Source organism: Salvelinus namaycush, unplaced genomic scaffold (assembly GCF_016432855.1).
Source record: "Salvelinus namaycush isolate Seneca unplaced genomic scaffold, SaNama_1.0 Scaffold537, whole genome shotgun sequence".
NCBI classification, from domain to species: Eukaryota; Metazoa; Chordata; class Actinopteri; order Salmoniformes; family Salmonidae; genus Salvelinus; species Salvelinus namaycush.
Window position 1 is genome coordinate 149,965 of NW_024061239.1, and position 15,854 is coordinate 165,818.

The 15,854-nt window shown below is 47.5% G+C and overlaps 1 protein-coding gene across 1 annotated transcript in view; it reads left to right on the forward strand.

Moving 5' to 3' along the window:
• LOC120041781 (ephrin type-A receptor 3-like) overlaps positions 1 to 15,486 on the forward strand; it is a 105,873-nt gene extending 90,387 nt beyond the window's left edge. Inside the window, exons 6-11 of the mRNA XM_038986643.1 lie at positions 2,581 to 2,705; positions 8,824 to 8,986; positions 9,174 to 9,276; positions 11,909 to 11,973; positions 13,142 to 13,267; positions 14,750 to 15,486. Coding sequence (XP_038842571.1) covers positions 2,581 to 2,705; positions 8,824 to 8,986; positions 9,174 to 9,276; positions 11,909 to 11,973; positions 13,142 to 13,267; positions 14,750 to 15,486 — 1,319 coding nt within the window. The remainder of the gene's footprint in view (positions 1 to 2,580; positions 2,706 to 8,823; positions 8,987 to 9,173; positions 9,277 to 11,908; positions 11,974 to 13,141; positions 13,268 to 14,749) is intronic.
• Positions 15,487 to 15,854: the final 368 nt, after the last annotated feature.

Genomic DNA, 15,854 nt, shown 5'->3' on the forward strand with positions numbered 1-15,854 from the left:
TGGTCCTAGAACGGAACCTAAAGTAACACCTAAACTTATCATTGATTTGTCAGAAGACAAACCATCCACAGAGACTAACTGATATCTTTCCGATAGATAAGATCTAAACCAGACAACAACTTTTCTGCGTAGACCAATTATTTCCAATCTCTCCAAAATAATATGGTGATAGATGGTGTCGAAAGCGACACTAAGGTCTAGGAGTGCAAGGCCAGACGCAGAGCCTTGGTCTGACGCCATTAAAAGGTAATTTACCACCTTCACGAGTGCAGTCTTAGTGCTATGATGGTACTTTGATGGGGACTGTAGTCACATCCTCTCGTCTCTGCAGTGAGCTATTGGGGAAGAATTGGGGGCCAGAGAGAAAGAAGGAGAAATCTCTCTTGAAGCCAGGAAGCCCTCCAGAACTGTTCACAGAGGGAGGGAGGGAGGGAGGGAGGGAGGGAGGGAGGGAGAATAATAGAAAGATACCCAGCATCAAACCAGTGTCCTGCTCAGACACAATAAATCATTACACCCATAAACCACAGAACCAATAAAACAACAGCTATACCCCTATCAGAAACAGAGGGAATGAGAGAAAGAGAGAGAGAACGAGGGAGAGAGTGAAAACAGACTCGCTCCAAATGGATTCATTAACAGAGAGAAAATAACTTCCAGTGGAAAAAAAGTGCCAGCCGTTCTAAAGTTGTATCATCAGAATCAAGAGAGGCTCGAACGTTTTCAAAGACAAACATGTTGTTTCCTGCGGTCTAATGAACTTAAAGCTCATGGCCGCCTGGCCTCTCAGCTGCAGCTAGCAATTACACAACTGTAAAAGTGGAAAAAAGAAAGGGAGAGAGGAATGGAAGGAGAGAAGGAGCGAGTCCTGAGTTGAATTACAGTGCCAGATTGAGACCATGTGAGGTCCCAAGGCGAGGCGACATGAGAGCGAGGGATGGTGGGAGGGTAATACACTGGGGCAGGGAAGGAGGGATGGTGGGAGGGTAATACACTGGGACAGGGAAGGAGGAATGGTTAGGAGGGTAATACACTGGGGCAGGGAAGGAGGGATGGTGGGAGGGTAATACCTGGGGCAGAGAAGGAGGGATGGTGGGAGGGTAATACACTGGGGGCAGGGAAGGAGGGATGGTGGGAGGGTAATACACTGGGGGCAGGGAAGGAGGGATGGTGGGAGGGTAATACACTGGGGCAGGGAAGGAGGGATGGTGGGAGGGTAATACCTGGGGCAGAGAAGGAGGGATGGTGGGAGGGTAATACACTGGGGGCAGGGAAGGAGGGATGGTGGGAGGGTAATACACTGGGGGCAGGGAAGGAGGGATGGTGGGAGGGTAATACACTGGGGCAGGGAAGGAGGGATGGTGGGAGGGTAATACACTGGGGCAGAGAAGGAGGGATGGTGGGAGGGTAATACACTGGGGCAGAGAAGGAGGGATGGTGGGAGGGTAATACACTGGGGGCAGGGAAGGAGGGATGGTGGGAGGGTAATACACTGGGGCAGGGAAGGAGGGATGGTGGGAGGGTAATACACTGGGGCAGAGAAGGGGGGATGGTGGGAGGGTAATACACTGGGGGCAGGGAAGGAGGGATGGTGGGAGGGTAATACACTGGGACAGGGAAGGATGAATGGTTAGGAGGGTAATACACTGGGGCAGAGAAGGAGGGATGGTGGGAGGGTAATACACTGGGGGCAGGGAAGGAGGGATGGTGGGAGGGTAATACACTGGGGCAGGGAAGGAGGGATGGTGGGAGGGTAATACACTGGGGCAGAGAAGGAGGGATGGTGGGAGGGTAATACACTGGGGCAGGGAAGGAGGGATGGTGGGAGGGTAATACACTGGGGGCAGAGAAGGAGGGGTGGTGGGAGGGTAATACACTGGGGCAGAGAAGGACGGATGGTGGGAGGGTAATACACTGGGGGCAGGGAAGGAGGGATGGTGGGAGGGTAATACACTGGGGCAGAGAAGGAGGGATGGTGGGAGGGTAATACACTGGGGGCAGGGAAGGAGGGATGGTGGGAGGGTAATACACTGGGGCAGGGAAGGAGGGATGGTGGGAGGGTAATACACTGGGGCAGAGAAGGAGGGATGGTGGGAGGGTAATACACTGGGGCAGAGAAGGAGGGATGGTGGGAGGGTAATACACTGGGGGCAGGGAAGGAGGGATGGTGGGAGGGTAATACACTGGGGCAGGGAAGGAGGGATGGTGGGAGGGTAATACACTGGGGCAGAGAAGGAGGGAGGAGGTGTATATTTCTAGTGTTTCCCTATACGTTGGGGATGATATCATGGTCCCTGCTAGTTCTGGGGTTGGTCGCTGAGACTCTGGCCTGTAGTATAGATGCTGTCTCTATGTGTATGCTCTCCCACCTGGTTTGTATGGACCCTCCTCTGATGAACTATCTAACTAACTAACTAACTCAATTAGACCAACAGGAACCCCTTTAATATGAACTGTTAACAGGAAACAGACTGCTGACTGAACATGCTGCATTAACTTCCTGTGACCTGCTAGTAGATGTTGTGCAAAATGGTCAATAATCTCTCCCCCTCCCCCCTCTCCCCCTCTGCCTCTCTCCAGCCCCTTCTCCAGTGACTGTGATCAGGAAGGATCGTACGTCTCGTAACAGCATCTCTCTGTCCTGGCTGGAACCAGAGAGACCCAACGGCATCATACTGGACTACGAGGTCAAATACTACGAGAAGGTCGGTTCACAAACACCATACATGCTTTAGTACTGTTCTCTGCTGTCCCCTTTGGGGACTAACTCCATGCACTGAAGGAAGAGAAGAGACACCATTTGGGCTTGTTCTACCTCTCGCTCCCATTCCAGACTCTTGTGGTTGTCCTCTGTTCTAATGTCTCACTGGTCTAGTCTTCTGGCTTCTCTCTGGAAGCTGGGCCATGGGTTGGGGAAGAGGATCAGACACTGGTAGTGGATCAGAGAGAGAAAGGGAGGGAGGAGGGAGAAGCGGAGAGAGAGGGAGGGAGGGGGAGGGAGAAGCAAAGAGAGAGGGAGGGGGAGGGAGAAGGAGAGAGAGAGAGAGGGGGAGGGAGGGAGAAGGAGAGAGAGAGGGAGGGGGAGGGAGGGAGAAGGAGAGAGAGAGGGAGGGGGAGGGAGAAGGAGAGAGAGAGGGAGGGGGGGGAGGGAGAAGCAGAGAGAGAGGGAGGGGGAGGGAGAAGCAGAGAGAGAGGGAGGGGGAGGGAGGGAGAAGCAGAGAGAGAGGGAGGGGGAGGGAGAAGCAGAGAGAGAGGGAGGGGGGAGAGCGAGATAGAGAAAATAGTTATCAGGGGTTCTGAGGGAGAGAGAGAGAGTCTTATTGCCATCTCTTATGGCAACCGGGCCAATATTCTCCCACAGAAAAAACATTCCACAGTCTAGTGGGTAAATGTCTGGGCAGGGCGACCACACACACAGATGGGGCATACACACACCCTCACTCTCTTTATGTATCTGACTCACACTGACACGCCAACCAGCCTTCTCTCTTCCTCCTCCTGTCCTCTCCTTTCCAGTCTTAATGGAGTGTAGTTTTATTGCTGACAGTAAATGTGTCTGCAGGGTCTCTGTGAGGAAATTAGCGTGGAACGAATGGCTGGTTTTCAATGGAGCTATGGGTGACTTTTGATAGTGAAATTAGCCTTTATCTCGCTCTGTCTCTGTCTCTCTCTGTCTCTCTATCTCTCTGTCTCTCTCTCTCTCTCTCTCTCTCTCTCTCTCTCTCTCTCTCTCTCTCTCTCTCTCTCTCTCTCTCTGTCACTGTCTCTGTCTCTGTCCATCTCTGTCTGTCTATGTCTGTCTGTGTGTCTGTCTGTCTGTCTGTCTGTGATCAGTCATCCTCAGATCTCAGTCCCTGGTGGCTCCTAATCCCTTTATTAGCAGGCCAAACACTTCCCTCTCTCTGGGGAAAACACAGTTCTAGGATCAGATCATCTTACCCCATATCCTAACCTCAACCATCAGAAGGACAAACACTAAACTGATCTGAGGTCTGGGCCTATAGGCTCTGTTTCCTTCCACTTTCCGGTGTGGCCTCTCTCAGCTCTCTCAGCTTGGGACATGTATAGCTGAGCTGTCGCACTAGATCCGCTCCGCCATCACCATCTGAGGGGCCGCTAGCTGTTGCAGGCATGACTGGAGCCTCCTAACCCCTAGGATAATGGGCTCGTCCAAGAGGAACAGCCAGGGCTGGGACACCCAAAGAGACACAGGGGACAGGCAGGGAAGCTGGGGCCATACCCAGTCACGGGGCCTCTTGATCAGGCCTGACTGAGGGTGACTGAGGGCCTCTATACCCAGCAGTGGTCTGATCACAAGACTCCCAGGGACCACAGGCAGAGTGATTTCACTCAGTGACTAAACAGCGACACAAACACAGGCCTGCCTAAAGAAGTATAAAGAGGCCTGAAGGGGCCCAGGCTGTGAGACAGGAGTCTATTCCTGGCAGTCCATCCGGCTGTTGATTGTTTACAAACTGTGTTTTGAGGTGTGTGACACACACACAGGCCCAGTCAGCTCGGTAGAGTAGCTATGCTGCTTCATTTAACCTAGATATAGACTTCTAATGTATTACCGACAGGGTTAGGGCCTATATTGGCCTGATGGCGTGTATAACAGGAATAAATGATCAAGTGGATATGAAAGGCTAACTGACTAAGCTAAGTGATGGTAGTGGTAGAGTGAACTTTACCAATCAACCATGTCTGGGAAACTGGGATTTCCAATCCGTACTGCTTACCAAACACACACAAACTCTCTCAATTTCTCCCACTCCAACTCTCCCACTTTCCATCTCTCCCTCTCTCCCTGCTCCAGACACACTCTTTGGGCTTCCTCGCTAAACAGCTAAATGACTCTAAGCCTTAGATAAGGCCTTTTAGTGCACTTTATGAAAATAAAGTTTGTAGGAACACACTTTAGCATTTATTTTTCTGTTTTTATTTCATCTGGAAAAGAGAGAGAAACTTTCAGATCCACTTTAATTTGACTGTTTATTTATGCTGGGGTTGAAATGGAAAGGAATGCTACTCTTTACATGAGTATTACACGAGTTAAATTCAACCTCCTACACTCTCTCTCTCTCTCTCTCTCTCTCACACACACACACACACACACACACACACACACACACACACACACACACACACACACACACACACACACACACACACACACACACACACACACACACACACAGTATTTACAGAGTCCTGGGCTCAACACTATAAGGCTGTAACTCCAGACTGCACCATTTAGATAGTCAGAGCGGAACGTGACGGACATATTAAATTTCAACAACAGCACACACAGAGAGTGTGAGCAATTGCACAGCTTGTCACACACAGAAGGCAGCTTAGAGACACACCCACTCTCACACTTCTGAGAGCCTGGGCACACCTGTTTGTTATTTTCAAGGGATCACATGATGTCGAGGGTGACAAGCAGGGAAAGATTTCTGACTGATAGAGACTGGTATTATACAAGGCACAAGGAAAGAGTATCACACAGGCACTCCTGAGGAGGGAGGAACAAGGGATTGGTTTCTACTCTCAGACAGAAAGAAGTTATTTTAAAGGGCTTCTTGCACCATACATCCCTGATGCACCCTATTAGTGTTGCTCTGAAGTGTGTGTTCACGTATGTGTGTTTTACAGTGTGTGTTCACGTATGTGTGTTTTACAGTGTGTGTTCACGTATGTGTGTTTTACAGTGTGTGTTCACGTATGTGTGTTTTACAGTGTGTGTTCACGTATGTGTGTTTTACAGTGTGTGTTCACGTATGTGTGTTTTACAGTGTGTGTTCACGTATGTGTGTTTTACAGTGTGTGTTCACGTATGTGTGTTTTACAGTGTGTGTTCACGTATGTGTGTTTTACAGTGTGTGTTCACGTATGTGTGTTTTACAGTGTGTGTTCACGTATGTGTGTTTTACAGTGTGTGTTCACGTATGTGTGTTTTACAGTGTGTGTTCACGTATGTGTGTTTTACAGTGTGTGTTCACGTATGTGTGTTTTACAGTGTGTGTTCACGTATGTGTGTTTTACAGTGTGTGTTCACGTATGTGTGTTTTACAGTGTGTGTGAGTGGTGTGTGTGTTTTACAGTGTGTGTGAGTGGTGTGTGTGTTTTACAGTGTGTGTGAGTGGTGTATGTAAAACCTTCTGATCTGTATCATGTCGCCAGTCTATTATTGGGTCCATAAAATAGAGATGGAATCAGCTGATTGGACATGATGTTTGGTTTAGCGAGGGCTCTGCAGCTTTGCCATCTCATTTGTGTGTGAGTGTATGTGAGTTCTGTACATGAAAGTGAGACGTGATGAGGTGTGAAGCCTTTGTTGTATATCTAGGTGCACTGGACCGATGAGACAACACATTAATCAGAGAATATTAGCTGTATGGTCTGAACCCTCTTACCTCACCCATCACGACATACCTTTGAAACTGAAGTCTGATCTATCACAGGCTCTTAGAGGAGGTTTCTACAGCAGGCCAATATGCTGGGCTGAGCTGTATTTCAACACAACCGAGACCAGCCAAGAAATGTCAAATGAAAACGTTTCAAACCTAAGTCTATTTATGCTGCCAACGCACTGTATATTTGTACATGATCAACTCACCATATGGGCACCGCTTAAATGGTCCTCTCTGCTCTTACGTACATTAGCTTTTTATTATTTATTTACTTCTGATTAGTGGAAGAGAAAACATTTGTGTTCAATCCATCATATGTAACCATAGCCCGTCGCTCATCTGGTTACACTTGACAATAATGGACCATACCAGCGTGTCCGTACACACACACACACACACACACACGCACACACACACACACCAGCCTTCATCAACAGGCCACTTAGTGTGGATAGAGGTTCTAGACATGAAACAACATTGAGTTGTTCTGGGGGTCGGAGGTGGGGGGATTCACGTAAAGATGCACTATGCAGAAATCGCTTCCTGGTTGCAAAAAGAGTTTACCCAATTTCAGTTTGTGACAAAACAAGAAAGTATAGCATAGAGAATCATTGTACCATCAAACGGCTGTGAAATATATTTTCCATAACCAAAAATATTGTATTTTCAGCTGTTTGAAGCTGGTGTACAAAAATGGAAGTATAAGATGCAAAAGTGAAACTTCAGAACGGGAAGCATAGAAATAGCACACATAGAACAGATCTTCCACTTCTTAGAATTGCATTCAATGAGAATGACAGATCTATAACGGATATATATCTATGCAAATTTGGTTGGGTCGCCCAAAGGGTTACATATTGCCGCTTTAAAGGAAAAAGTAGGAGCCAAATGTCTTTGGCTTTCTCTCGGTCACTCCCTTAACAGTATGATCCCTTCTCCACCGGCATGCATCTCCTCTCCCTCTCTCTGGCTCAATGAGAACAGGGATGGTACGACAGCCAACATAAGCTGTAGGGCTCTGAATCTCAGGGAATGCTATACATCTGTATTGATCTCTCCTCTCCCTCCTGTACAGTCCCCTGCATCTGGAAACAATTGGCTGAAAGTAGACCCGGCCAGCAAATTTACACTGAACAAAAATATAAATGTAACATGTAAAGTGTTGGTCCCATGTTTCATGAGCTGAAATAAAATGTCCCAGAAATATTCCATACGCATAAAAAGCTGTGCACAAATGTATTTACATTCCTGTTAATGAGCATTTCCATCCACCTGACAGATGTGGCATATCAAGAAGCTGATTTGAAACCATCTCAAGGAAGCTAATCTGCGTGCTCGTTGTCCTCACCAGGGTCTTGACCTGACTGCAGTTCGGCGTTGTAACCGACTTTAGTGGGCAAATGCTCACCTTCGATGGCCACTGGCACGCAGATGGCAGATAGCATGTATGGCGTAGTGTGGGTTAGTGGTTTGCTGGTGTCAACGTTGTGAACAGAGTGCCCCATGGTGGCGGTGGGGTTATGGTATGGGCAGGCATAAGTTACAGACAATGAACACAATTGCATTTTATCGATGGCAAGTTGAATGCACAGAGATACCATGACGAGATCCTGAGGCCTATTGTTGTGCCATTCATCCCCCGCCATCACCTCATGTTTCAGCGTGATAATGCACAGCCCCATGTCGCAACGATCTGTACACAAGTCCTGGAAGCTGAAAATGTCCCAGTTCTTCAATGGCCTGCATACTCACCAGCCATGTCACCCATTGAGCATGTTTGGGATGCTCTGGATCGACGTGAACGACAGTGTGTCCCAGTTCCCACCAATATCCAACAACTTCACACAGCCATTGAAGAGGAGTGGGACAACATTCCACAGGCCACAATCAACAGGCTGATCAACTTTATGCTAAGGAGGTGTGTTCAGCTGCATGAGGCAAATGGTGGTCACACCAGATACTGACTGGTTTTCTGGTCGACGCCCCTACCTTTTTTTTAAGGTATCTGTGACAAACAGATGCATATCTGTATTCCCAGTCATGTGAAATCCATAGATTAGAGTCAAATTCTTTTATTTCAGCTAATTTCCTTTTTTGATCTCTAACCCAGCAAAATATTTGAATTTGTAGCATGTTGCGTTTATATTTTTGTTCAGTGTAGTTCTGTTAGGGTGGTGGAGGAGGCCATCAGATATATGTTGGATTTTGAGTTGGTGTGTTTGTGACTCTATAGGATACACCTGATTGCAAACACACATTTCCTTCCCCTGGTACTGACCCCACCCTGATGGGTGATCTGATGTGTCAACAGTCTCAGTGGACAGATGCCTGTATACATTCCTCACTGGACTGAATGGACTGATAGTAACCTCTCCCTCTCTTTCTGTCTCTCTCCCTCACCCTCCTGTAGCAGGAGCAGGAGACCAGCTACACCATCCTGCGCTCTAAGGGTTGTAACGTGACGTTAAGCGGTCTGAAGGCAGACACCTCCTACCTGCTCCAGATCAGGGCCAGGACTGCAGCAGGATATGGAGCCAGCAGCAGGAGCTTTGAGTTCGAGACCAGCCCTGACTGTATGTACTTTTCTGATCCCACAACATACAGTATTTTGTATGTAATTCAACACCAAGTGATTGATGTCAATGATTCAGTTGTTAGATTTTTGTCATTGTCCTGTGCCTGTACATGCTAACATTTATCTCTCTCTCCTGCTCCTGTTCTCTTCTTTCTCTCTCTCCCTCTTTCTCCATTTCTTCCCAGCATTCTCTATCTCCAGTGAGAGTAGTCAGGTGGTGTTGATAGCCATCTCCTCTGCTGCGGCCATCATCCTGCTCACTGTCCTACTCTACATTGTGATTGGCAGGTCTGTACACCAATCGCACTGCACAAAGCACACTGACAACTCCGTCAGAGCCAATAACATGGCTCTGTCTTCACGGAGGTCTGCCTCTAAATGCAGAGATATACTGTACTGTCTGAGGATACTGTAGTAAGAATAGATCATATCCCTATAAAGTATGCTCCTGGAATGGCGGAGGATGCAATGCTTTTTATCTTACTCTTTTGTGTATGTAGTGTAGAGGGATACTGTGTGTCTGTCTGTGTTTACATTTACATTATAGTTATGTAGTCACGGTCTTATCCAGAGCGATTTACAGGAGAAATGAGGGTTAAGTGCCTGGCTCAAGGGCACATCGACATATTTTTCACCTAGTCAGCTCGGGGATTCAAACTACTGACCTTTTGGTTACTGGCCCAGGTAACAGTTAGGTAACAGTTAGTACTGGTTACTGGCCCAGGTAACAGTTAGGTAACAGTTAGTACTGGTTACTGGCCCAGGTAACAGTTAGGTAACAGTTAGTACTGGTTACTGGCCCAGGTAACAGTTAGGTAACAGTTAGTACTGGTTACTGGCCCGGGGTTAATGTTGGCAGTTAGTACTGCAGTGAGAGTAGAACTGTCAGGCTCATTACTAGTCCTGCAGATCCCGTTCTGGCTCAGAGCAAAGACAAACACACCATGGTACACCAGGACTGACCGCTGCTGCTTTCCTCCACACGCACGCACACACACACACACACACACACACATGCCAGGGTTTCCGTTATGAAAATGTGTCGGCATACATTTGACCGGCAGCATTTTAATTTACCGGACATTTGAGAAATTTTCCGGACCCATATGCATTGGGTGGGTAACCTGATTAAGTAGTCTACCCACGGTGCTCAGAATGACAGAAATCACATTTAGAATATGATAATTCATCATAACAGAACATGCAAGTCCAGGATGCAATGACGTATGTCCTTCTTACCGTGCACTTTGAACATGTTAGAACTGTCCACATTAACTTTTCCTCAGACAACAAGACGAGTAACGAACAGCAAAATCACTAGGGTCGGCACCTGAGTTTCAAGCAAATTTCCACCATAAAAATTCACCTTTATAATAACCTTGTACTCTGTTGACACTGACAGATAAATTAAACCGACGTTGTCCATAGAGTGGAAAAGGCCTAGGAGAAGGGGAGACACAATTGGAATATGACGTTCCTCTAAAGAGTGAATATGCGCAGTGCTCACTCACCAGGGATATGGCAGATGCTCTCCGCAGGTAGGGGTAGGTAGGCCTACTATTGTTCGCTCAATTAAGTTCAGAATTTTGATAGCTAAAAGACAGATTAGAGTCTTTTCATTGTCTTCTCTTGACTTCTACTTTTCACTGACAGTCACAACTCAACAATCATCTATTTGGTATTTTCCGTGCACGCTGCCCAAAATGTTCGGGCTGCCTTTCCTTCCGACTGTAGGCAATGCTATTTAAAACAATCCCAAACTTTCTTTTTTCTTTGTAGCCAAATCATGCTTTAGTAGTTTGAATGATTTCATTTTTTTCTGTATAGACACGATTAGACTAATTATATATAGAATTTTAGGGAAAGCTGAGCTTCCGCTAGCCTTATGGATGCGTCGCCTATGTCAATGTGCTATCCCCCATAGTAGTAAAGTAGACCTAACCTACTGGTTTCAATGGCATATGGAAGTCTTTATTAAATCATTGATTCCACGGATATGGTCAGATTTAGCCTAGGCTATTTCGAAGCAAGGTAAAACATGCCTCTTAATATGTAGTAAAACATTCATGTTTCAAACAGTGAAGTAACTATAGGTTTTCAAAATGCATACCTCCTCCAGCTCATTGCAAAGTGGGTGTGACGAGCTGATGAAGCCTGCTTTAGTTGCATTTGAACAGCAAATGGGAAGCCCGCTTCAATTACCAGTTGAGATATACAAATAGTATCTCTTTTTAATTGGGGCTATTTTTAACGCACGATTACATTTTGAATTGTTGCGCAATGATCTGGCTTATAAAAGCGGTGTCTTACAGATTTTCCACTCAAAGGCTCTGTATCTATATGCTGTGTAATAAATAAGATACATAACTAGTTTACACATGCGGCAATTTAATTCCAATAAATTATTCAAATTAACCCCTAGACCGGTAAGTCAATGACTAACGGAAACCCTGACACAAGCACACACTTTTTTTTTTTACATTGACACCCCCCTCTCAATTTGTTTTGTACACTGCTGCTACTCGCTGTTTATTATCTATGCATAGTCACTTCACCCCTACCTACATGTACAAATTACCTCGACTAACCTGTACCCCGCACATTGACTCGGTACCGGTACCCTCTGTATATAGCCGTTACTGTCATTTTATTGTGTTACTTTGTATTATTTTTTACTTTACTTTATTTGGTAAATATTTTCTTAACTCTTTCTTGAACTGCACTGTTGGTTAAGGGCTTGTAAGTAAGCATTTCATGGTAAGGTCTACACATTTGTTGTATTCGGCTCATGTGACAAATAAAGTTTGATTTGATTTGACGCACACACACATGGCTTGCTATGCCCTCTGATGTAGGGTGAGGGAATGTGAAGACTGATAGGTAAAGGTGTGACATTCATTTCTGTCATTGTGACTGACAGGTTCTGTGGCTACAGGAGGTCTAAACATCCTGACGAGAAGAGACTGCACTTTGGCAATGGACACTGTAAGTACCTCACCCAACCCTCTGTCCGTCCATCTGTCTGTCAGTCCGTCTGTCCGTCTGCCTGTCTGCCTGTCCGTCTGCCTGTCTGCGTGCCTGTCTGTCCGTCTGCCCATCTGCCTGCGTGCCTGTCTGTCTGTCTGACTGTCTGCCTGTCTGCCTATCTGTCTGCATGTCTGTGTGCCTGTCTGTCCGTCTGCCTGTCTGTCTGCCTGACTGTCTGCCTGTCTGCCTATCTGTCTGCATGTCTGCGTGCCTGTCTGCCTGTCTGCATGTCTGCGTGCCTGTCTGTCTGTCTGTCTGTTTGTGTATGTGTCTGTCTGTCTGCTTGTCTGTCTGTGTGCGTGTCTGTCTGTGTATTGTTCTTCTAAAATATGTTGAGTCATTCCTCAGCGTTAGTTAGGTACAGGGTCAGTGTGTTTGTGTACAGTATATCCGTCTCCTGATTGGGGTTTATTTGAACAGAAACATGTTTTCCTTGGGGGCTGGCCACACTCATAAACCAACCTAGTGTTTTTCTTACACATGATGGATTGATTGGCTGGTCACTCATCCATAAATGTCACATGACGTCCGTAGTGGGTTTTGTGACCCACCCGAAGACTCATCTCCTCTGCCTATTCCTAATATACTGTCTACTAACACACTCTCACTCACTCTCACTCTCACTCTCTCTCTCTCTCTCTCTCTCTCTCTCTCTCTCTCTCTCTCTCTCTCTCTCTCTCTCTCTCTCTCTCTCTCTCTCTCTCTCTCTCTCTCTCTCTCTCTCTCTCTCAATTCAAGGGGCTTTATTGGCATGGGAAACATATGTTAAGTAGATAATAAACATAAGTGAAATAAACAGTAAAAATGAACAGTAAACATTACACTCACAGAAGTTCCAAAGGAATAAAGACATTACAAATGTCATATTATGTATATTTACAGTGTTGTAATGATGTACAAATGGTTAAAGTACAAAAGGGAAAATCTCTCTCTCTCTCTCTCTCTCTCTCTGATTCTCTCAATAAGACTGTTACTAATTCTCTCTCACATCAATTCAATTTCAATTGAAGGGCTTTATTGGCATGGGAAACATATGTTTAAGTGATATAGATAATATACAAAAGTGAAATAAACGATACAAAATTAACAGTAAACATTACACCCCCCCCCCCCCCCTTCCCCTCAGTGCGTCTGCCAGGTATAAGGACCTACGTAGACCCTCACACCTATGAAGACCCCAGTCAGGCCGTCCATGAGTTTGCCAAGGAGCTGGATGCTTCCTGTATCGCCATCGACAAGGTGGTGGGAGCAGGTGAGACCAGAGACATGACACACAGTGTCACATAGGCACACAGAGACACATGCATGCACACACACACAGGTGCATGCATGCACACACGCGCACAAACATATGCATGCACACACACACACGTCAATAACATATACTGTAGCATTCATATACGATTACCTAATACATATTGAACAAACTTTCCCACAGTAGCATTCACAGTGATCCCAAAGATACGTCACACACATTCCAACGTATTGGTATTCAGAGGCACAAAGAGAATCTATTTGATAGTAAGGTGTTTGTTCTAAATGTAGCTGTGAGAATGAGATTCATTTAACACTTCAGCTGGAGAGTCCTGTGTTTTATTCCTCTTCTGCAACGGAGAGAGGGTGAGGCAGGGGAGGGAGGGAGGGAGGAAGGGAAGTAGAGAGGAAGAATGAGGGATGGATGGGAGAGAAAGGTGGTATGGATATAGGGATGGATTGAGAGATGGGGAGTGCAGGAAGTGAGAGGAAGGGATGGATGGAGAAATGGGGATGTAGAGAGGGAAATGAAAGGAGTAAAAAGAGGGATGGATAGAGGGATGGAGTGAAAAGTCCTCGCTGCCTCACTGCTTTTAATAGAGTGTGTGCTACTGGAGCAGAGGAGTATGGGTAACGTTATCGCACCTCCAGATGGGATATTGTTTGACATTCCCCACAGCTCCCTCTCTCCTCTCTCTCATTTATTTTCTAAACCTCTCCTCTCCTTTCTTTTTCACCCTTTCTCCACCTCGCTCCTCTTCCCTCTCTCCCAGATGTCTTCAGCAGGAGTGTAGAAATGAAGTTAATGCATTGTGATTCATGGGAATAGCAGGCAGTGGGAGAGCACATAGAGACATGCTACAACACAGGGCAGCTGCACCATCTTACAGATGACCTGCACACATCAAAGCCTAAGAAAGCGGAGGGAGAGTTTGTGTCATTAATCACAGCTCTTCCCTGCTCATCAGAGGAGTGGATGGAGGATGGAGGGTGGAGGGTGGAGGGTGGAGGATGGAGGATGGAGGATGGAGGATGGAGGATGGAGGATGGAGGGTGGGGTAATACTGATCCTGGTGCTGGTCATCTCCCAGCCTATCCACTGGCCAACCACAGCCCAGCTCAGCCTAGCTCCAACCACAGCCTAGCTCCAACCACAGCCCAGCTCAGCCTAGCTCCAACTACAGCCCAGCTCAGCCTAGCTCCAACCACAGCCTAGCTCCAACCACAGCCCAGATCAGCCTAGCTCCAACTACAGCCCATCTCAGCCTAGCTCCAACCACAGCCTAGCTCCAACCACAGCCCAGCTCAGCCTAGCTCCAACCACAGCCTAGCTACAACCACAGCCCAGCTCAGCCTAGCTCCAACCACAGCCTAGCTCCAACCACAGCCCAGCTCAGCCTAGCTCCAACCACAGCCTAGCTCCAACCACAGCCCAGCTCAGCCTAGCTCCAACCACAGCCTAGCTCCAACCACAGCCCAGCTCAGCCTAGCTCCAACCACAGCCCAGGTCAATCTAGCTACAACCACAGCCCAGCTCATCCTAGCTCCAACTACAGCCCAGCTCAGCCTAGCTCCAACCACAGCCCAGCTCATCCTAGCTCCAACTACAGCCCAGCTCAGCCTAGCTCCAACCACAGCCCAGGTCAGTCTAGCTACAACCACAGCCCAGCTCAGCCTAGCTCCAACCACAGCCCAGCTCATCCTAGCTCCAACTACAGCCCAGCTCAGCCTAGCTCCAACCACAGCCCAGGTCAGTCTAGCTACAACTACAGCCCAGCTCAGCCTAGCTCCAACCACAGCCCAGCTCAGCCTAGCTCCAACTACAGCCCAGCTCAGCCTAGCTCCAACAACAGCCCAGCTCAGCCTAGCTCCAACAACAGCCCAGGTCAGCCAAGCTTCAACAACAGCCCAGCTCAGCCTAGCTTCAACAACAGCCCAGGTCAGCCTAGCTCCAACTACAGCCCAGCTCAGCCTAGCTTCAACAACAGCCCAGCTCAGCCTAGCTCCAACTACAGCCCAGGTCAGCCTAACTCCAACAACAGCCTAGGTCAGCCTAGCTCCAACAACAGCCCAGCTCAGCCTAGCTCCAACAACAGCCCAGGTCAGCCTAGCTCCAACAACAGCCTAGGTCAGCCTAGCTCCAACAACAGCCCAGCTCAGCCTAGCTCCAACAACAGCCCAGCAAGCAGCGTGCTGCTCTCTTTAGACAGCCTGTAATTATTCAATGTCCTTCCAGACCCAATCTCAGGCCAGTACTTGCGTGTGTGTGTCTCTGACTTCGTACCAACCCTGTATCTCTGATCCGACTCCTCTATGGGAAATGATCATACAGGAGAAAGGGCATGGACCGGGTCCATATGTCTTAGCTGTAACATCACGGTCCTACACAAACACACCCTCTCTTCTTTGGCCAAGTCCCTGTCACCAGCCGTATCAGAGCAATGCTTGACCTCCCATTCTGACTTTGAAGTGGTCTCTTTACCACAAGCCCTGCCTAGGGAAACTATTCTCCAGAGAGGCTCTGTACCTCAGAGGGATACTACAGCTTGATCATACTGTATGTCATCACCATGCTGGAATGAGAA